The sequence below is a fragment of the Eublepharis macularius genome, chromosome 6 (assembly GCF_028583425.1).
Source record: "Eublepharis macularius isolate TG4126 chromosome 6, MPM_Emac_v1.0, whole genome shotgun sequence".
Lineage (NCBI taxonomy): Eukaryota > Metazoa > Chordata > Lepidosauria > Squamata > Eublepharidae > Eublepharis > Eublepharis macularius.
This window is the reverse complement of record NC_072795.1, coordinates 130036489-130059500: the sequence shown is the minus strand read 5'-3', so window position 1 is coordinate 130059500 and position 23012 is coordinate 130036489. Positions and strand designations below refer to the sequence as shown.

Sequence of the window (23012 nt, the reverse complement as noted above, 5' to 3'; positions counted from 1 at the left end):
TATGAAAGCGAAGCACAAGCAAGGAAGCCTGACCCCACTGCCCCTTTTATCTACACCCTCTCACCCACCTCTTGGTCACTGTGGAGCTAAGTTCAGAGCCACAAGACCAAAAGATAAATGAGGCGAACATTAAACTGGTTCTGCGTGGAAAACCAACGAGAGCTGTAGGCGTCCCATTTGGAACAGCTCGTCCCTTCAGGAAGAGGTACACTTTTTCAGGGATAGGACGGAACACAGTCGTTGTAATTTTCACCCCTAGATTCTTTCCCTGGCCGCTATTCAGTATGAAAGTAGTATTTTTCTGACTTAACATACTTGGTGTGTCTCCAGTTTTTCCCACAGCATACCAAGTAGACATGGGCTTTTGGAGCAAAGTGGAAATTGTTTTGCACAAAAGTACATCCTAAACATTAGACTGAAAGAGCGCATGATGATTGAAAGATGACTCATGGGGAAGGTGTGTTAAACAAAGAAATTTGGAACTTGACATCTCTCCACAATTTTCTATCTTCAATTGTGTATGTACAGAGAGGTTTTCTTGATATGGGGACATAGTCAAACGTTTAACTCCTCCACCTGCGGCCTGTAAGTGCAGTCCTATTGCAGATAAGTCATGGGAGATTGTTGATTATGGAGCGTCAGGCTTGGTTTGCTTAGGACTGCAGTGTTAGAACTGAATCTTGTATGCTAAGCAGATGTTCTACCATTGAGCTATGGCCACTCCCAAAAACCAACGGTAGAAGGAAGTACAGCACCCTGTCTGGTAACACACCTACAAACTCTAGTTCCCGGTTACATGTGTACGCAGATTAGAATTCCCTACAATTGGCTTTGTGTTTAATACCGCAACACTTACTGTTGTCGTATGACTAATACAAACAGACACCAAGTTGCACCAGCTATTCAGTCAAAGGTGCCTTCAGAGAAGGACTTTCCTGGAAAGCTGATTTAATGGGAATTGAGAACAATCACTAGTTCCAATTATTACAAAAGACCCAGATCATTGGAGTTACACGCTACATATCCTCTCTTGATTCCATAAGACGTCAGTTTTCCAGCAAGTGTAAGGCGGCTGCTTTACAGCAGTGTTTGCAGTCCAAGACTGCCTGCAGCAGAGGTGTGATGTCTGGAAGAGGCCAGATGTGCGGATTAAAGAACGCCACGATCTCGATGTCAGCCAGTTGTTCAGCCAGCCTGCCCCATGTCTTCACGACAGCAGTGCCCTCTGCAGAACCGTGTCAGTGGTCTGTAAAGTTAGCTTTTCTCTTCTCCACAAAGGCAGTCATCCCCTCCTTCCGGTCGTCCTGAAACAGCCAAACAGATGGGTCACAGTCCAGGAGGACGCCGCCTCTCTCTGGGGGAGGCCTGAAAGGTGCCGGGTGCACATGGCTGCCTGTGGACCCCTCCCCTGGGATGTACGGACGGCAGAGAGGTAGGAAAGCAGCAGCGAGCACTTGACAGGATAGAAAAGGGAGCGGTGTGAGAAATTCTATTACTGTACTGTGCTCTGGACAGAGAAACTACTCACTGTAGCAAATGTAGCATGGAACAGTATCTTCTCCTTTTTATTCCCCTCGGCCAGTGTCAACTCAAAGGCTGAAAAGCAAAAGCATGTAGGTAACGTTGCTTAGACATTGTAGGGAAGTGTCAGAGAAGTAGGAACATAGAAGTTTCCCCTTCTGGCCTGTGTCACCTGCCAGAGGGAGGTCAGAGGAAAGCTAGTGTGGAGTAGTGGTTGAAGTGCTAGAGTAGGATCTGGGAGACCCAGGTTTGAAACCCCACTCTGCCAGGAAAGCTCGCTGGGTGACCTTGTGGGACACGCAGTCTAACCTACCTCACATGATTGCTCTAAGGATTAAACAGAGAAGAGGAGAATGATGTAAGGTGGGGTATAAATGCAGTATATAGCAGGGGTGGCCAAACTGTGGCTCGGGAGCCACATGTGGCTCTTCTAGACATATTGTGTGGCTACTGGAGGTCTCTGAGTATCGCTGTGGCCATACATTTTAGTTTATTTCCTTCTTTCTTTCCATGTCTTTCCCTCCCTTTTCCTCTTTTCCTTCCTTCCTTCCTTCCTTCCTTCCTTCTTTCCATGTCTGTCATACGTTCAATAAAAATGTTGGGGTTGCCAGGTCTGACTCAGAAAATACCTGGGGACTTTGGGGGTGAAGCCTAGCAAGGATATGATATCACTTTTGTGATGTCACTTCCAAGTCAAAGGTCAGGTGATGGATCTTCCACCCCTTCCAATGATGTCACTTCCAGCATACTGACCAAAACCCCACCCCTTCCTGTGACATCACTTTCAGGACACTCCTCCAAACTCGCCTCTTCATCTGAAGTCACTTCAATGCATCATGTCTTGTGGCTCTCAAACATCTGACGTTTATTCTATGTGGCTCTTACATTAAGCAAGTTTGGCCACCCCTGGTATATAGAAATAAGAGCGAGGCTTGCATCCTTCTGGCAAGCTCACGTAATGAAGCCCCCAACAACCAGGGCGAGTCAAAGCCAATCTATACTCTCAGCAAGCGCCTGGGTCTGCTGGAGGAACAGACAGAATCAGAATCACAGAGTTGGAAGGGGCCATACAGACCTTCTAGTCCAACCCCCTGCCCAGTGCAGGATGAGCCTAAAGCATCCCTGACAAATATTCGTTCAGCCTCTTCTTAACCTTAAAAAGCTGAGCAGTGGCTGAAAGGGGCCCATGTGGGAAGTCCAAGCTTTTGTGTCAGCTGAGGGTGATTCAGCCCTTGGGACAATCTAGTGGATTGCATCTGGAGGATGCAAGTTACCTGCACCCACCAGGGACTGGGGTGGGAAGGTCTGCTCTTTAGCACTGTTCTAACCCTACTAATTTACTGCAGGTCAAAAATAACCTACCGCTGTCTTCCACGCTCCAGCCCAGTTTGATACAGTGGATGGTGTTTTAGATGTGGACTGGGGAGAATTGGATTCAGATCTCCCGTCAGCCATGAAAGCTCACTGGTGGCTCAGGCAAGGCACTCATTCTAACCTACCCTAAAAGGATAATGTGAGGATAGCCCCAGCAGTCCCTCGGAGGAAGGGCAGTTTGCTAATATAGAGTAAACCCACATCCAGAGCACTAGCACTCAAGTAGTTTTGACCTGGCTTCCTAGGCAGCTACTATTGGTGGACACTGCCCCTCGGGCTTGCACAGTGAACTCAGAGCGGGACCACAAGTGACGCCTGACACAGATTGGGCACTTGTCCGCTTCCCTCAAGTTTTGATGGGAAATGTAGGCGTCCTGGTCTTGCAGCTTGGCTCTCCGACTGCTGTCCAATGGACTTTTCAACTGTCACTTGTCCAACATTCCGCCAAGCTGCCTACATTTCCCGCCAAAACTTGAGGGAAGCTGACAAGTGTCCAACCTGTGTCAGGCGTCACTTGTGGTCCCGCTCTCAGCCTCTTCTGCCTGCTTCTCCTCCAGGCACCTGCGTGTTCCTGTTTCTTTCAAGGACCAGAGCCAAGTAAAGCGAGAGACTGCCTTCCCACAAACACCAAGTTTTGTCTCTTGGAGAAAAGGAGCCCTGTCTCTTGTGCCAGAAAAGTCCTCCCTCCCCTCTCAAGTAGCTTGCAATTCACAGACAAATTTTGCAGAGAGGATTGGATCTCCATGCAGCCACCGCAGAGGCAGTTGTCGGAAAGGAAGGAGACGGGACTCTTGCCTTGCACTTAATAACCCCCTGGAACCTTCTGCCTCCCTAACTGGCCAAACCAGCCTGCACAGCAAAGGCCTCTTCCTTCCTCAGCTCAAGACTGAATGGGAAGGGTTTCGCTTCCCGTTCTCTTCCCTGCTTCTTTGCCAATGCAGAGCTGTGGCTGCCCTGCAGCTAGGCAAAGGGGCACATGTGAGAGGGGCTGCAGTGGCGTGCTCCTGCTGAAGTCATGACGCGTGGCATTAAGAGGGCCACCACTCAACTGCAGATTAACAGGCCAGCCACAGAACTGGCTGCAGCCCTTTGTGCTCCCACGCTGCATGTATTACGCTCTTCCTGTCATATCTCAGGGCCAAACAAGGTGTGCTTATTTTTAAAGACTTGGGCTCCCTGCAACCGCACAGCAGCTGTGTGGAATGAACTTTTAAAAAATAAAGGAGAGCCCATTTGGTTTTGAATGCCACGGCAGGGTGCTGGTGGTCCTACCTCCCCCTAATCCATTTTCCCACACCGAAACACTACTGGGGGAAGGTCGTTATTTCCCAGTTTTTGCAGCTCCACATGGAGTATTCTGTGCAAAAATGAGGGAATACTCCCCCCCCAGCGCTGTTTCCATGTAGGAAAACAGCTGGGGGGCGAGGGGGGGGAGAAGCCCTTCCTCTCCCCATAACAGCATTCTCTACCTATTTGGGCTCATTTTTAAAAAGCCGTTCCCTGTAGGTGCTGTATGGCTGTGGGGAACTCAAACTGACACAACTCTTTAAAAATAAGGACTTCTAGTTTGGCCCCAAAAGCAAGAAGAAAGGTGTCCGAGGGGCGGCGGCGCCACGCCCTCGGACTCCGCGACCCCCACCCCCTCCCTCACCCCCGCCCGCGGTGATGCCTACCTGCGGCCCCTGGAGACGGCCGGGAGATGCGCCGGGAGGAACGCCGGCGGGGCCGCGGAAACGCCGCACAGACGAGGAGGCCCCTTCAACCCCCCGGCGGAGCTGACGGCCACGGCCGCCGACCCGCCGAGGCCAGGAGCCCGGCGCCGAGCAGCAAACGGCCGCGGAGGGAGAAGGCCGTCATCCCGGCCGCGGCTGCAGCCCCGGCAGCCAGGGCCCGCGCCGGCGGGACGCCGCGGCCATGGGCGAGGCAGAGAGCGGCCGCCCAGGAAGCCGGGCCGCGGCGAGACGCCCGCGCCGGCGCAGAGCCCCAAGGGGAACTACAACCCCCAGCATGCCAACGGAGGGAGCGGGCGCAGCCGGCAGAAGGGCAGCCCGGGCAGCCATCCAGCGAGGCCAGCTAGAGGGGGAGGAGGAGACAGGGGGCAGGGCAGGGGGAAGGAAGGGAGGGAGCAGGGACAAGGCAACCAATGGGGCCAGGGCGGATGGGGCAGCAGGATGTGGCCACGCCTGGCCCAGGTGGTGGGAATGGCACTGGGGGCGGGCACTGGAAGGGAAGGGTGGGGTTGGCCATAAGGGGCGGGGGTATTTAGGGAGGTGAGCCCCAGGCCCCAGGAGGAGAGAGTCACATGTGACTGGGCCAGTTCATCCTGATGTTGGAAGGGTGACTGGCCGGGTGGAGCTAATTGCTGGCTGGCAGCGCCAGACCAGACGGTGGCCGCCCATCTGAGGCCTTAAGGGGGACTCGCCCAGGGGCCAAGCCGGCCCTCACTCAGGGAAACCTCCCCCACCTCCTGACAGGGACCCAGCACGGACCCGCCGGGGGCGTCCCGCGCCGACCCGCCGCCACCCCCGCCACAAGGGGGCGCCCACACACCTGACAAAAGGATTCCGTTATAAGCACACACACCTGTGTTAGCAGTTACCCTGAGGGACTCCATGGCAAAATGATCACAAACTAGGCAGGCCCCTCCACACCATCCAGCAGAGAGAGTTACCTGCGTTCACCGCTTCTTTGGCCATTGCAACCACCAGTTTGGAGTTCCCAGCAATCTTTTCTGCACAGCTGATGGCTTCATCTAGCAGCTTATCTACAGGAAAGACTTTACTGACAAGGCCTAAGGAGGGAAAACGCTCCAGTGAACATACAAGCGGCTTAATTCAGAGGGGTCATGTGAACGCATGCCTGAGGAAAAGCCCAGCGACCTTCCCGACAGTCCGGACCCACGGCCCACCCACCTAAGCGGCAGGCGAAGTGCACTGCACATAGGGTTTGCCATCAGCTGGGAAGCCACAGCTGCTGCACCTTCTTGGAACTCATAAGCGGCAATGGAACCCAGGCCTAAGACTCACTGAACAGAAGAGCAAATGGCCACAAGAGACTGGATCGCCAAGGAAGACCAAACCCACTTCTCAAGCAGCTCTCTCTGTACTTCGTTGAGCACAGAAACCAACAAGGTTTGGTTCTGCTATGAGAAGAATGTACCATTCAGCGGGTGCCACCTGCTGGTCCTTACACACGCTGCCTGCGATAGGACTGGGGTCTAGCCCAGGCAACAGCATCCAAAGAAAGGAGTTCACGCCCCCCCCCCCAGCCTCCTGCCCCTTTAGAGCTCAGACAAGAGCTGAATGGCCCGTGTTACCTGCCAGCTTGGCCTCTTGGGCAGAAATCCGCTCCCCAGTCAGGACCATCTCCATAGCCAACGACTTGCCCACTGCCCTCGTCAGCCTCTGTGTTCCACCAGCGCCTGTGGGAGATTAATGTGAGGACTGCTGTGAAGCACAAGGAGCTAAATGGAGAGCCAGCAGGGATTAAAGCAAAGAAGTATTGTGCATGGTGGCGCAGAAGATGGCTTTGCCTCGAGGTGGCTACGAATGGTTTCCCGCACGTGGAAGCCTTCGTGCCCTTATCACCGATGCCCCTTCCCCCAACACTGCCACTTTCCATGCCACTGTAACACCAGCCACTCTCTCATGCTTCTCCAGTGCTGGCTTGCTGTAGCCAGAAAAGTAGCTCAAGCCCTCCAGTAGAAGCCTACTGAGGCTTTCTCTAATAGACAGGAAAGACTTCTTTGTAGGCTTTTGTCTGGCCCTTGTGAATCTTATGTAAAGTATAGAAAAGTTGCGGCTATAAGCTGCCCGGTTTGGAGAATAGAGTCCACAATGTAGTTAGCAGGACAAAATTTCCACCCTCCTTGAAGCTGCCTGGAAACAGTGAGACTGAATGCAACTCCCCCGGCCCTTATGAAAAGCTAGGAAGGGGGCATTATACTGGGCACCATCAGGGGCAGACTGACTGGACACAGGTGTGCAAAGCAATGTGCTGGTGCCATTTTACAGACCTCACACAGATTTTGCCATCACACAATCTCATGTCTAAAACGAATGTTTTAAAAATGGAAAGGAGGGGTATCCGATTTCAAAACGAGAAACTGAGCGGGAACTTGTGACACTGACTATTCCCCCAGAGGAGCATTACCTGGAATGGTTCCCAAAAGGATCTCTGGTTGACCAAACTGTGCTTTTTCACCAGCATAAATGATATCGCACATCATGGCCAGCTCGCAGCCACCACCGAGCTGTTGGACAATTTAAATATATATATATTACTATCCTTTTATTCCCTTAGGAGCTCATTGATTCATAAATCTTGAGCATTGGAAAATACTTATTCTTTATCTTTTCTGGAAAAATATTACTATACTAAATGTTTTTTAATCTGTTAGCTGCCTCGATGGCTCTGACGAAGGTTGAAAGATGGGGTACAAATTTTGTAAATGGAATAAATAAATGATTACGTGATCTGGGTTGTGTGACCCACAACAGGAACAAAAGAAGTGCCTTGCTGGGTCGGATCAAGACTCACCTAGCCCAGCACTCTTTGCAAAACCTAACAAGCCGCAAGCATGAACTGAGCCACGCTACCTATCCCTGCACAAGATCATTGTCAGAACTTTGCATAGGCACAAACTCATACCTGCCTCCTCTTTATGTGCCAGTCAGGGAGATCAACTCTGAAAGGACAAAATATGGGGAACCGCAGCGCTGCAAGAAAGGGCCAAGCCCCCTCTTACCTGCTGGCTTGGAGGGGGAACCCTTTTGACAGAGAATTCTCAAAGAAATATTCTTAATTGCAGGCTGAGGTCAGGTGAGGAGAAAACCACACAAAAACTCACAGCATATCCATTAACAGCAGCTATGACCGGCTTCTTGGTAGTAGAGACTTTGTTCCAGTGAGCAAGGAAGTTACCGCTGTAGCAGTCTTGGAAGGTTCTGTCTTGCATCTCTTTGATATCTGCTCCAGCTATAGGAGAGAAGAACTTGTCAAGGATTGACACACACACAGAAGAAAGCAGATCTCAAGAAGGACAACAGGGTGGAGCAGATCTATTGAAGAGTCTTGGAAGGATGCTGTCCTCTGGGGAGGCACTCAGTAGGAGTGACAAAGAGCATCCCTAAATTTGGATTAAGGGGCAAGTTTCAGCTCTCCTGAGGCAGCTGATAGTATTCTGTGGAGTTTTGGAGGAAGGACGTTCATCATAGGAGCGCACGAGCCTGATGCGTACACGCATCAGGAATAAGTTACACTGCCCTTTTCAACATTCCTGATGTTTCTTTTCCTTAAACACAGCATCGCAAACCAAAGTCAGGTCCCTGTCAGGAGTCTCTTTGACACTCCACGTGCATGACAGCTCAGAATGCGAAACATGCATCAGGAAAAAGAACTGCGGGCGCCTGCAGGCACCTAAGCCCGTTTCCCTTGCATATGGAGCCAGGTACCACATACAGTCCTGTTGTTTCATGGTCGAGGATGCCAGCTCAGCTTCCTACCTGCAAAGGCTTTCTCGCTGCCAGTGATGACGATGGCGCCCACCTGGGGATCCAGCTCCAGAGAGTCCAGGGCCTGGTTCATTTCATTCATAAGGCTGTCACAAAGCGCATTCAGGGCCTTGGGACGATTCAGCTGGATCACGCCCACATTCTGTTTAGCGCCCTTCTTTTCCACCACTATATATTGGAACTGGCCACCTGATAAGGAGAAGCAATCAATCACCTTCTGTTTTTTAATGCCCTCCCGCTTTCACTAAGCAGGTGGACAGGAAGCCCAAGAAGCAATTAGATTCAACTTCGCTGAACAAATAGGGCCCTGTTGAAGGGCTGGAAATACTCATAAACGACCCTGGCTAATTGTGAGGGGAGGCCTCAGATCCCAATAATGGGAATCCCTTACCCAAGCCACTAGATCTCAATTGTGCCAAGGCAGCAAATATTGGCAAAAGCAAGGGGGAAGTTTATTAGATAAAAGACTCAAATAAACTGATGCACTCCAGACAGGTCTGACAAACCGCACGTCTCACAGAGAAATCACCTTTTCTTATAACTTCTTACAAAGTCATCAGAAAATTGTTTCCGGAACCAGGATAGTTTACAAAAGATAAACAAGTTCAGGTCAGTAATTTTTAAAAGTTGGCAGGTCATATTGACTAGAGGGGTGACAACTGGCATCCCTCTGGCACCTCTTGTTATCTTTAAGAGGGGTACAGCCATGATTTGAGAAGAGAATGCTGGCACATCAAAGCCATAATGTCAGGGCTGGATCTAGGGTTGCTGGCGCCCAGGGCAACCCAAATCTGGCCCTTTGCACGTGTGCACTCCCGGCACTGCATGATGATGTCACTTCTGTGATGTCATCACGCAGGGCGGAGCGTGCCGCCCACATGGCAAGCCGGGTGCCCCGGCGCCCCGCGGAGTTGGTGGAGGCAGCTGCGCCTGGTGCCCCCTCCTTGGCGATGCCAAGGGCAGACTACCCCCCCTGCCCTCCTCGATCCGGCCCTGCATAACGTCCAAGCATTTTGGATGCTATATACAGTTGTTACTCTCAAACTCCTCTTTTGTTTTACTTATATTTTATCTACGTCGCAATTCCTAGAAACAGTGAAAGTAGGCAGCTGAGCCTCCCTCCAAAAAAAACCCAGGCTTGACAGGTATATAGCTTGAAACTTTAAAATTATAAAAATGTCCCTAACATGAACACTGCAAGACATACTCCGTCTTTGGGAGGGAGACCCAGGCAACAGATCTTCCTATCTAAACTAGATTATGCTGCTGATAAGCGCCTCTCCTCCAGGCAGCGTGATGGAATTCTGCAAGGGACCAGCTTTTGTGCCTGGAGCAGCCAGATTATGCTTCCGCCTTTACTAGGTCCCTCAAGCCCTCCACAGTTAACACGCAGGTGTTCCCGTTGAAGTGACTTTATTGAGATCCATGCAGTTCAGGGTGTTCACACAAAGGTGGTATATTGGCAGAAGTGACAATTCAAACAAAGTCATTACTAATTCTAGGGAAACTTCCCACCCTTCGGGGTCCGTTGACATTCTGGTGCGAAACCCCCAAAAAGCTACATGGGAACAGATTAGTTTAGACTAAATGAAGTACAAAGGAAAATATCCCAGTCTCTGGGAAAAGATACAATGTTCGCTGCTAGCAGCTCGCCTTCAAGGACACTCGCTGGAGGAGTGAAAGTACATTTTTTCGACAGATAACAGAGAGGCCCCACTGGCTCTCCTGCATTTTATGTTAGTAGTTAAGACACTATCAGACGACCTACACAATATACAGAACATAACTGAGGCAAACAGCACTGACCAGTACAAAATGCAGAATATAATAATGGCAGGTATGCTGGCATACATGACAAAAGTCACCAGCGAGGACTCCTTCCCCTTCCCAAACAACTCCGCATCTGCACAAACTGGCTGCTTTGGCCCCTTTAACTGCTTCTGGCAGTACAAATCCACTCAAACCTCGCTCAAAAGGTTGCTTCTGGACTCAGAAACTGTTCTGCAGATGCCCTCAAGTCTCTTCACAGAACCGCCTGTCCACCTTTAACAGCAGCCCAATGAGCTGAAATTGAGCAGCTGAAACTTTTCCTCGACTAAAAAACAGGAAAACGTTTGGCCAGTTGAATTCCTGCACATCAGACACAAAGAGCAGGCAATTATGAAGTTGGCAGTCTTAGCTGGGGCAAAAGTTAAGAAGTTAAAAATTAACACAAAACATTTCGCCTACCTAGGAAGGTCCCAATGGGTGGCAGCCCTACAGGGCTACTGCTGGCCAGAAGACTGCAGAAGCAAGCTCAGCAACTCTGCCAGCACTGCAGGGGCACCTGGGCTCAGACCCTTCCTCAGCAGCAAGGATCTGACTTGACTTGCCAGGCTGGAAGCAGTGCAAGGGGAGGCAACAGGTGAGCTTTGCCCTTGGTTGGCACTGCTGGCCAGAGCCAAGCCAGTGCTAGAGAGTTTGGCTTGCTCCTAGGCCACTTTAACTCCCCCCCTGCTAATATTCCACGGAGGGGTGCCAGCCAGCACACAGGATACAGGATCCAGATTCAGAAGGGTGCAGCTGAGTTTCTGTCTTGCCTCTGCTGCACACCATGCAAACGTGATGCATCTGATGAAGAGAGCTGTGGTTCTCAGAAGCTTATGCTACAATAAAGTTGGTTAGTCCTAAAGGTGCTACTGGACTCTTTACTGTATTGTAGGGAGGGGTCTCAGATGCTTTGCTAATGAGTTAGGGACCATTACTAACATACTATCTATTGCTTTAAATATGTGCTCCTACATCAGCCCTAGAATTGCTTATGCTCTGTTTCAGCATTTCTTAAACTCTGTGTTGGATTTTTGCCAATGCTACGTCTTTGTAAACTTGCATTTATTTCCCCTATGGCATTGTTTATGGAAATGTCCTTGATATTGACTGTACTAATCTCACGCTGCGTTAGGGTTGCCAGCCTCCAGGCGGTGGCTGGAGATCTCCCGGAATTACAACTGCTCTCCAGGCCACAGAGATCAGTTCCCCTGGAGAAAAGGGCTGCTTGGGAGGGTGGCCTCTATGGCATTATACCACGCAGAGGTTGTTTTCCTCCCCAAGCCCTGCCTTCTCCGAGCTTCATGTCCCAAATCGCCAAGAATTTCCCCATTTAGACCTGTGTAATCCGCCTCGAGTCTGTCAGAAAGGCGGGCTATAAATGACCTAAATAAAGACAATAAATACGAACCCCTCTGTTTATAACCCCCTGTGAGGAAGGGCCGGCCGGCCGACAGCAGCTGGCGCCGGTCCCCCAGGGGAGCCCGGGGCGTTTGCCGCCGTCCTCCCCTGCAGCATGAAGCGCTTCGCCCGCCCGCCGAGAGCCAGAGAAGCCCGGCCTTCCCCCCGCGTCTGGGTGTCCTTCCTCCGTCCGGCCCGGGAGAAGAGCGGCCTAGCCGAGCCCCCTCAGCCCCGGCCGCCCCTCCGCGCTCCCCGGCTCACCCGCGGCGAGGAAGCGAGACGGCGGCGGGCGCCAGCTACTGGGGGACGCTGCGGCGGCTGCCGCCCGGGCCGGCCGGACGAGGCTGCTGAGGCGGCCGCGGGCGAGAAGGGCGGCCATGCTGGCGGAGGCTGAAGAGGCGCGACTTGACGGGAGGGACGGCGCGTCGACCGCCCTCCAGCAGGCCTCGCCCCGCCTTCGCCTGGCTCCGGACCCAGAGCCGCTGAGGGAAAGGGGCAGGCCCTGCCGGGGTGCACTAGGCACATTCAAACGTGCGCTCGGAGTTCCGTGTTCGGAGCGCTGAAGGATTAAAAATCGGGCCTGAGCGCCGCCACCCCCCCCCCCCCTCCAATGGGATTGGCAAAGCCGGGAGGCGTGAATCCCCCATCCCTGCTTTTACCCACCTCATCTTTCTTTCTTTCTTTCTTTCTTTCTTTCTTTCTTTCTTTCTTTCTTTCTTTCTTTCTTTCTTTCTTTCTTTCTTTCACGGTGTAAGTGGGGGAACACCAATAGCCAGAGAGAAGATGACCAAGTGTGCAGGCTGTAGTGACCCCCCAATACTCTACCTGTCCTGAGGGAGGGAGTATCACTGTCCAAAAATCACTGTCCCACACTTCTTTCTTTCTTTCTTTCTTTCTTTCTTTCTTTCTTTCTTTCTTTCTTTCTTTCTTTCTTTCTTTCTTTCTATCTTTCTATCTTTCTATCTATCTATCTATCTATCTATCTATCTATCTATCTATCTATCTATCTATCTATCTATCTATCTATCTATGGCCCTCCTTTCTCACTGAGAATCAAGGCGGATTACAGAGTGTAAAATTAATGCAATCAGTATCAAGGACGATGGTTGTTGTGGATTTTCCGGGCTGTATAGAAGAAAAGTATCAAGGACAATTTCACAAACGATGCCACAGGGGGAATAAATACAATTTTACACAGACATAGCATTAGCAAGGATCCAATCCAGAGCTGAAGAAATGCAGATACAGAGCATAAGCAATTCTGTGACTGACATTAGACAACAACTGGTGTAGCGACCATTTATTTATGTCGTTTATAGTCTGCCTTTCTCACTGGGACTCAAGGCAGATTACACAGCGTGAGATCAGCACAGTCAGTATCAAGGATGATTTCACAAACGATGCCACGGTAAATAAACATAAGCAATTCTAGCAATGCAGAGTTGATAGTACATAAGTGGAGGTCTATGGGTGAAGTCTATGGTCCCTAACTCATTAGTGGAGCATCTGAGATCTCCTCCCTACATTACAATATAAAAGCCTTTTTGAATAATTTGGTTTTGCATCGTTTGTGGAAGGTTAGGAGAATGGGGGGCTCTCCTGACCTCCTCAGGTAGGCCGTTCCACAGGGTAGGGGCCACCACAAAGAAAGCCCGTGTAATTTTTTCATTTATTTCAAACTCAAACATATACACAGAAAGTATGTGCATGTTATGTGTCAAGTCACCTCTGGCCTACGGTGACCCTATGAATGAAAGATCTCCGGAACGTCCTGTCATTAACAGACTTGCTCAGATCCTGCAAACTGGCGGACATGGCTTCTTTTATCTAAATTCCCCTCTGCAATCTGAACTCCCCTCTGTCTGGAGATCAGGGGGCGGAGCTGCCGGCCATGTGACCATTTTCAAGAGGTTCCAGAACTCTGTTCCACTGCGTTCCAGCTGAAAAAAAAGCCCTGGGCATTCGTCTGGTAAAAGCGTAGAAGTCAATAAGGGTTTTACTAGCTTTCCTTTGCAAAACTTATTCTTTTCTGCGACTACACAATCCTACTTGGAGGATCAGCGCATTCTGGTCACAACTGACATAGGATAGCTACAATGCATGAATGAAATCCCTGGAGAATAGAAACCGGGGTGGCTTAAGAGGAAAAGAAAAATGAATAGGCACTGTTCTGGAAGTATGTTAATATCCCAATTCATACGGTGTGGAGCTAAGCCCGACTGAAACTTGCTCAGATCACCATCAGCCTGGGAAGGCAGTTTCCTTTTCCAGCCCCCAACAATCAGGGCATCTTTTGCCCGATCAGCTTCCTTTAGAGGACAGTGGGCAGAAACAATTACAGTGTCTTTTAAAAATGTGATTAAAATGCATAATTATTAAAAAATCTGATTGTTTACCAATTTCTGGGTTGAGAAGCAATGATAGGAAAGGGATGTAACAACATCAGGCAATGCCATACTGCAAGCCACCTTCCAAAGAGATCTTCGCCTGCTTAACTGTATCCATAGCAATACCCCCTTTTCCCAGGGTAACTATGCAGCTACTCCAGCCAGTACAAAGACCTTTGATCCTGCCATTAATATAGGCTAGATGCTGCTTGCACAATAACTTCCTTGAAAATGTGTTGCAATAACGTGACCATTCTCGTCTAGGGTGATTTAAACTTTAAAAAACTGTTCCAGCTGACCCAAAGTGACGTCATTTTGTGGTCCTGAGTTCCATCACTGAGTTCCACCACCTCGTTTCCCAGAAAAAAAACCCTTCAGTGCTGTGGACTGGACACTTGCTTTTAAAAAGTACTGCAATTCTCAGAATTCTGCTTGTCATAAAATTCTGCATCCAGCTGATAGCATGAGCGAAAACTGCCACCAAAATCTAATGCCAGATTTCTGCAGGTGAGTTTCCGCACCCTTGTTTCACAAATATATGGGCTTCTTCCAGCGTGGGCTTCCCCTTCTCAGCCCTGCCAAGGAACATGGATAGTGTCAAAGCACCTCTTCCGAATTACTGGCCTGCCCCTTACTTACAAACAGGGCTTTTTTTCTGGGAAAAGAGTTGGCGGAACTCAGAGCCAAGCTACAAGTGACACCTGACAGGTTGGACACTTGTCAGCTTCCCTCAAGTTTTGATGGGAAATGTAGGCGTCCTAGTCTTGCAGCTGTAATGGAGAGCCTAGCTGTAAAATCAGGATGCCTACATTTCCCATCAAAACTTGAGGGAAGCTGACAAGTGTCCAACCTGTGTAAGGCGTCACTTGTAACTTGGCTCTCTTTTTTTTTTTTGAAAAATTTTTTATTGGGTTAGAATCCGTTATTTTTACATTTACATTCAATTTACCCCAGTTTTCCATTTCTAACCCCCTCCCTTTCCCCCCCCTTATTGACTTCCAACAGTTTTCCAACCCTTTGTCCCTTTTCCCTTACTTCTATTAAGTTCCTCTATCTAAAACAAATATATATTCTCCATTATTCTAAGCAGTACATCCTTAACTATTTTTAATATTATATACCCAAACTGTAAGTCTTTGTTTCCATCTTAGATAAACAATTTATCCCATTCTCCAATTTTAAATCCTTCTATATATCATGAACCATATAAATCTTACATTCATTTAAATCAAACAATTTGACTTATTCTCTATATATTGCTCATTCTATCTTTTTATAATAATTCTATATAACTATCATCACATAGTCAATCAATTTAACTCATCTATACCTTCAGACATTCAGTTTGGTGCATTGTACACATCTTATCAAAGAAAGAAAATATTATTGGTTACTCAGTCCTTATATTTAATCCTTATAGTTGATTATTTTCTATCAATATTCTGTTTATTAGCCTATATATATAGCCTATATATATCTATATATATGTTAATCTGTTAATCTAACTGCTTATAAATTCACATTTATCTCTTCTCCCCCCGGTAAAGTCACCCCCCTCTACATTTTATTATACTTCAGTAGTTCTCAAACTGCCACAGTTTTCCTCCCACCTCCCATTTCTTCTCCAGATATTTTTTCAGCTTCTCCCAGTCTGTGTTAAACTGCCCTGAGTCCAGATTTCTCAGTTTTCTTGTCATCTTGTCCATTTCGGCCATGTGCAGCAATTTATAAATCCAATCTTCGATAGTTGGCACTTCTTGTACTTTCCATTTTTGCGCATATAAAAGTCTAGCTGCTGCCGTCATGTAAAATATCAGCGTCCTATGATGGGCTGGAATTCCCTCCATTCCCAAGTTCAGTAGCAGGAGTTCTGGATTCTTATTGATTTGAAATTGTAAAATTTCACTCATTTCTCTTATTATTTCCCCCCAGTACTGCCTAGCTACCTCACACGACCACCACATATGATAGAGGGAGCCCTCGTGCTTCTTGCATTTCCAGCATTTATTAGAAGTGTTCAAATTCCCTAGCGCAATCTTCTTTGGTGTCATGTACCAACGATAGATCATTTTGTAAATGTTCTCTTTAATGCTAGTACATGTCATTATCTTTATTGTAGTCTTCCACAAGTATTCCCATGCCTCCATTGTTATTTCTTTATTGAAATTTATAGCCCATTTCACCATTTGTGTTTTAACCGTCTCATCCTCGGTATACCATTTCAATAGTACTTGGTATACCTTGGATATTCTTTTCTTGTCCTCTTTAAGAAGGGTCTGCTCTAGTTCCGAATTCTCTAATCGTATACCTCCCTTTACAGAGTCCGAGTTATACAAGTCTCTGATCTGTCTATACTGGAACCAATCGTAATTAGGTGATAGTTCCTCTTGCGTCTTTATTCTAAGTTTAGCTGCTTCAATTTTAGTAATTTCTTTGTAAGTTAAACATTGTCGTTCATTATCAACAGCTCTCGGGTCTATCACCTCATATGGAACCACCCACCAAGGAGTTCCTTCTTGTAGATAATTTCTGTACTTCTTCCAGATTGTGTATAGACTTCTCCGTACAAAATGGTGCAGGAACATCGAGTTGACCTTTACTTTGTCATGCCATAGGTATGCGTGCCATCCGAATATTTTTTTATATCCCTCTAGGGCTAATAATTTCTTGTTCTTTAATGTCATCCACTCTTTCAGCCAAACTAGGCAGATTGCATCGTGGTAAAGTCTCAGATTGGGCAGTTGCATTCCGCCTCTTTCCTTTGCATCTTGTAAAACTTTCATTTTCACTCGAGGCTTCTTGCCTGCCCATACAAAATCTGATATTTTCCTCTGCCATTTTTCAAATTGTTTAGAGTCTCTGATGATTGGTATTGTCTGTAGCAAAAACATCACTCTTGGTAACACATTCATTTTAACTGCTGCAATCCTACCCAACCATGACAGATTGAGCCTATTCCATTTAATCAAATCTCTCTCTATCTGAGTCCATAGTTTTTCATAATTGTTCTTGAATAAATTTATATTCTTTGCAGTCAGTTCAATTCCCAAGTATTTCACCTTACTTGTTACTTCACAGTCCGTTGTTTCCATTAGCAATTGTTGTTTCTGCTTAGTCATATTTTTACATAATATCTTTGACTTCTTTTTGTTAATATAAAAACCTGCCAAGTCTCCAAACTCCTTGATCTTGTCTATCACTTTTGGCATGTTCTCCAATGGGTCCTCTACGATTAACATTATATCGTCCGCAAATGCTCTGACCTTGTATGAATAGTCCTTTATTTTTATTCCTCGAATTTCCTCATCTTGTCGTATTTGTATCATCAGGATCTCCAATACTAAAATGAACAACAGTGGAGACAACAGGCAACCTTGTCTTGTTCCTTTACTTATAATCAGTTTCTTAGTCAGTTCATCATTCACCACAATTGCTGCAGTCTGGTCTCTGTAAATTTCCTTGATTGCTCTGATGAATCTTTCTCCTAATTGTAGCTTTTCCATAGTGGCAAACATAAAGTCCCAGTTTAAATTGTCAAATGCCTTTTCAGCGTCAACAAAGAAGAAACCAACCTCTTTATCACAACGCTTGTCATAATATTCAATAGCATCAATCACTGTCCTTAAATTGTCTCTTATTTGTCTGTCTGGCAAAAAGCCTGCTTGCTCCTCCTCTATAACTTCCGAAAGCCACCCCTTCAGTCTCTCCGCCAGTATCTTCGCAAAAATTTTATAGTCATTGTTGAGTAACGATATAGGTCTGTAATTTTTCACATTAGTCAAATCTTGGCCCTCTTTTGGGATCAATGATATGTTCGCTTCAGACCAAGTGTCTGGAATCCTTTGATCCCTTAGAACTCCATTGATCACCTCCTTTAGGAATGGTGCCAGCTCGTTGGCCATAGTCTTATAAAATTTAGCTGTAAGTCCATCTGGCCCTGGCGCCTTTCCTAGATTTGCAGATTGTATTGCCTTACTTATTTCCTCATCCGTTACCTCACTGTTCAATTTACTTCTCCAAGCATCCGAGATTTCTGGAAATGTCATTTTCTCCAAATATGACGCTATTGAGTCTTTATTTACTTCTTTCTTGTTGTATAGTTTAGCGTAAAATTTGTAAAAGGCTCTACTAATGGTAGTCTGTTCCAAATACGTTTTGTCGTCTTCACAAATTTTATTTATTGTTTTCTTTTCCCTTCTCTTCTTCAGTTGCCATGCCAGGTACTTCCCAGGTTTATTTGCACCCTCAAACGCTTTCTGATTCAGCCTTTTGAGATTCCACTCCAATTCTTTATTACTCATTGCTGTTAGCTGTTCTTGCAATATTTTAATTTCCTGGTATAGTTTCTTTTTCCCTGGTCTCTTTTTTAACTGAATTTCCTTAGCTTTTATTTTCTCCTCAATCTCTTGTCTCTTCTCCTCTTTCTTCTTTCTTGCTCTACCATTTAAGTCCATTAGTATGCCGCTTATCACCGCCTTGTAAGCATCCCAAACTTTATCAGTTGGTACTTCTTTATTCACGTTATATTGTATGAAAAACTTTGTCTCTCTTCTCAATATTTCCATATTCTCTTTTTCCTGTAGCAAGTCCTCATTTATTCTCCATGCTTTCCTTTTTCTCCTCTTCCCTAGTTTCCACATAATTGGGTTATGATCTGAGCCTACCATCGGCATTATTTCTACATCTTTAGTCCATAACGCCAAATCTTTTGAGGCCCAGATCATGTCAATTCTTGATAATGTGTAGTGTCTTGCAGAATAAAAAGTAAACTGTCTGCTTTTAGGATATTCTCTCCTCCATACATCTTCAAGAGTCTCTTGTTGAATCAACTCAAAAAAGAGCTTTGGTAATAGTCCTCTTTTCTTTTGTGCCATTGTAGTCTTTTTGTCCAGTTCCAAATCTGTCACTCCATTGAAGTCTCCAGCAAGAATTATCTGATCATATGAAAGATCGTCTAAATGCTTCTTCAAATCCTCAAAGAAGCTCTCTTTTGCACCATTAGGTGCGTAGATTCCGACTACCAACACTCTCTTTAGGTTCCAAGTACATTCCACTGCTACAAATCTGGCTTCCACATCTTTCATTATGAATTTTGGTTGTAGCTCCTCTTTTACATACAACACCACTCCTCTTTTTTTCTTACTTGAGGCCGCTACAAAGTCCTTGCCCAATTTTCCCAGTTTTAAATATTTTACATCTTGTTTTCGAATATGAGTCTCTTGCAAACAAACAATATCACATTTTTGTTTTAATAGCCAGTGAAAAATATTTTTCTTCTTATTCAGTGAGTTTAGTCCATTTACATTCCAAGATAATACTTTGCACTCCATATTCATAATCTTGTTGGTAAGTCTTTTTCATTGTCCCTTATAAATCGCTCCATCTCCCGCTCAGATCTGATACGCTTTTTGGCACCTCCAAATTCGAAGGACAAACCCTCTGGAAGCTCCCATCTGTACCTGATTTTCATGTCCTTCAACATCTGGATTAGCGCTTTATATTTTTTCCGATCTAGTAACACTGATCTGGGTAGTTCCTTCATTATAATGATTGTCTTGCCATCGATCTCCAATGGATCTTGAAACTGTTTAGTCACAATCTTCTCTTTCATGTTTCTTGTTGTAAATTGTACAATCACGTCTCTTGGTAGTTTCCTCTGGGTTGCAATTCTCGAATTCACACGATATGCCACATCTAGGATAGCCACAACATCCTCCTCCTCCTTCCCCAGGTATTCAGCTAACACCTCCGTCATCTGTTCTTGCGCTGTCTTTCCTTCCATTTCCGGCAGGCCGCGAAATCTCAGCTGCTTCTCCATATGTCTACTTTCCGCAACCGCCATCCTTCCCCTCATCAGCCTCATCTCTGTTTGTTGCGTATCTGCTAGGTTCTCCATCGCTCCTTCTACTGTTTTAACTCTCTGCTGCGTCCCTTGTAATTCACTTTGTATTGTTTCCATACCTTTCTTCACTTCTGACAACTCCGATTTTACTTCTGACAGCTCCGATTTTACTGTCTGTTTAACCTCTTTGATCAACTCCAATTTCATGTCTTTAAATTCTTTAATCACCTCCAAAAGTTTTTTATCCAGGTTTTCTATTGCCGATTGCCACTCTTTCTTCGACATCGTGGGGCTTGCTTTGGCTCGCTCCCATGAGTCCGCTCTCTTCCTTAGCTCCGTGGCGTTAACTTTAGTACCTTTTTTATTTCAAATGTCCCGGTCTTCTTGCATAAATTGATTTTAAAGGGTCCAAAATGTCGGGCGTCTTTTCTCTATGGTCTCTCTATGATTTTATAATCCAATATGGCCTACTTCCTTTTCCGCTGAGGCCACGACCCTTCCCCTCTCAAAGATGGCGATTCCCTTCTTCCTGCCCTCCAACAAGGGCCGCTTCTCTCCAGCCGCTCTATTGTTGTTACGCACTTCCTGTCTCCCGTCTTCCCACAGCAGATCTCGCGATGGTGTCTTTTTCTCACAGCTCCAAAGCCACAGGTATTCAAAACAATAGTCCGATTTCTTTAATAACTTCTTTAAACTTAGTCTCTTTTCAAATACAACTCCTGCCGGAGCTTCCCCTCCTTTTCGCTAGTCTGTTGCAGTTTAAACATCTACTTTTTTTCCTCTCTGTTTTTATCAATCTGTCCCATATCGGAAGATAGTGATCTTTACCTTCCCTTCACTTTCCTCGGGTTGTAATCGCTGTTTCGATTTCAAGTTCTCCTTTCCACTACTTCCCCCAATCGAAGCTTGGGTATGTAGGTCTTATGCCAGCCGAATTGGCCCCAAAACTGCCGCAGAGATTGTAGCCGACCCGTCGCAAGGTGGGACCTCAAGGATCGGGAGGGGACCCGTTACGCAGAGCCCCCCCTCGTCCGAGATCTAACTCACCCTAGGGTCTTGAGCGTTCTTTGCCTGCTCTCCGCCTGAGAGCAGTCGGCCGCGGGCTATTTTCACCCCGCCGGCCGCTTAAAACGGCAGTCCGGTCAGCTCCGGAAATGGAGCTGCATTAGACCTCCATGGATCCCAAACCGGAAGTCACTTGTAACTTGGCTCTCAGTGGGTTGCCCTTGGAGAAAATGGTCACATGGCTGGTGGCCCCGCCCCCTGATCTCCAGGCAGAGGGAAGTTTAGATTGCCCTCCATGCCGTTTGGTGGCACGGAGGGCAATCTCAACTCCCCTCTGTCTGGAGATCAGGGGGCGGGGCCACCAGCCATGTGACCATTTTCAAGAGGTTCCGGAACTCCATTCCACTGCGTTCCAGCTGAAAAAAAGCCCTGCTTACAAAGATGATGAACTGTTTACCTTTCCATTCTTCAGAACTGGACTCCTGTCTACAAACATACGTCAGATAAACCTGAAACTAGTGCGCTTAAGAAAAAACATTTAACAAAATACATACATAATAGCAACAGCCTGTGTTTCTCAGCTCATGCTTTAACCTGGAAAAAATATAGATTACAAGCAGGGAACTGGCTGTAGCTGATCAGAATAAGATATCTTATGGACTATTTTTGCTTATTTTATACATGGTCAGGGAGAGCATTTTTACTACATTTCCGAAGCTGACCTTTGACACTGAAAAAAAAAAGGCTGAAGGCCTTAAGGGAACTTTTTACTCTTGGCCTCTAGTGACACTGACTGTCCAATTGTTTCCAAGCTGTCATTTCAGGATTATCCCGAGTGAACTTTTTGGTCTCGGGCAGAGCTGCCCCTGTGTGCCATTTATGAGCAGGGTCACAAATGGAGGAGGACTTGGGTCATTGTCACATTTATCCAGAAGAACAAGGAAATAACAGGGCAAGCAAAGAACTCCCGGTTATTCTGAGGTTCGGGTGCTCAGTAGTGTTGACAGGTGAAGTGGCCCAGAATGTCTGTTCCCAGTGATCTTGACATGCCAAGGTAGCACATGGTAGTATGGATACAGCATGATTCTGCTGTATCTGTTGTTGCTGAGGCTAGAGAGGGTGACTCATCAGGAAGATTGGAAGCTGCTCAGCACACATTCTGCTTCCATAGCCTGCAGCTGCTGAAGGAGGGCACCCATGGCTATTCTTCCTGTTCTCTTAAAACAGCAAAAGCTGCAAGGAATTCTAAAGGGCCAGTGGCTGTTTGTTGCAAGTGTACTTGCATGCAAAGGTGGGACTTGTTAAAAGCTGCTCTTGCACTTGGTCAGGAGTGGGAGTTACTTACCAAGTGTTGAAATCTTTTTGGTTCCTGGGTATTAACAGGACAGGTACAGCTCCTATTGGCCAGCACTTGGGACTTTGGAACTTCAGCAGAGGAAATCACCTGTGAAGCACTAGTGTATTAATGTGCCATATTCTCTGGCTTCAGAGCCAAGCTACAAGTGACACTTTACACAGGTTGGACATTTGTCAGCTTTCCTCAAGTTTTGATGGGAAATGTAGGCATCCTAGTCTTGCAGCTGTAATGGAGAGCCAAGCTATAAAACCAGGACGCCTATGTTTCCCATCAAAACTTGAGGCAAGCTGACAAGTGTCCAACCTGTGTAAGGCGTCACTTGTAGCTTGGCTCTCAGCCACATCACATACCCACTAAGGGGATTTATTTTTCAGCATGTGCAGATGTTTTCTACTCCCATATGTGTTGAACTGGGCTGGTCCAAGGTTGTTGTGCCCCCGAGCAAGGCACACCCATCCCCTCTTGGGATCATGATGCCACAGGTAAGATCCAAGCCACAGAGGGTTGGCTGGCAGCAGGGCAAGGTCAGGAGGCCTGCCAACCCCCTCCTGTACCGCTGATGGTTGAGAGTCAGCTGAACTCCCGTGCCTTCCTTGCTTGGCCTGTCCACCGTCCCTGGGTCATGCTCCGATCCCACAAAAGGGCCATGCTCATCAGCCAATTGCCAGTGTGTACCAAAAGACTGCTGCATTCACCAGCTGGCAAACCCACAACTAGGTGGGGGATTTTCTCCCCATCAGCAGCATAATGTCAGCCATAGAATTGCTTATGCTCTGTTTTAGCATTTCTTTAACTCTGTATTGGAT

The 23012-nt window shown here is 47.1% G+C and overlaps 1 protein-coding gene across 1 annotated transcript; it reads right to left on the bottom strand.

The window, feature by feature from the left end:
- Positions 1 to 902: 902 nt before the first annotated feature.
- Positions 903 to 12040, bottom strand: ECHS1 (enoyl-CoA hydratase, short chain 1). The gene is made up of 8 exons (XM_054983101.1): positions 11877 to 12040; positions 8400 to 8597; positions 7745 to 7872; positions 7048 to 7147; positions 6212 to 6316; positions 5567 to 5686; positions 1529 to 1596; positions 903 to 1304 (listed from the first exon to the last, which is right to left on the bottom strand). The coding sequence occupies exons 1-8, from the start codon at positions 11992 to 11994 to the stop codon at positions 1239 to 1241; spliced, it is 903 nt and encodes a 300-aa protein (XP_054839076.1). The 5' UTR covers positions 11995 to 12040; the 3' UTR covers positions 903 to 1238.
- Between the last annotated feature and the right edge of the window lie 10972 nt (positions 12041 to 23012).

Coding starts and splice junctions, on each gene's coding strand:
- ECHS1 (XM_054983101.1), bottom strand. CDS start 11,994: ATGGCCGCCCTTCTCGCCCGCGGCCGCCTCAGCAGCCTCGTCCGGCCG. Junction 7,148..7,744: donor CTGCTGTTAATGGATATGCT/GTGAGTTTTTGT, acceptor ATTGTCCAACAG/CTCGGTGGTGGCTGCGAGCT. Junction 6,317..7,047: donor CCTTTTGGGAACCATTCCAG/GTAATGCTCCTC, acceptor AATCTCCCACAG/GCGCTGGTGGAACACAGAGG.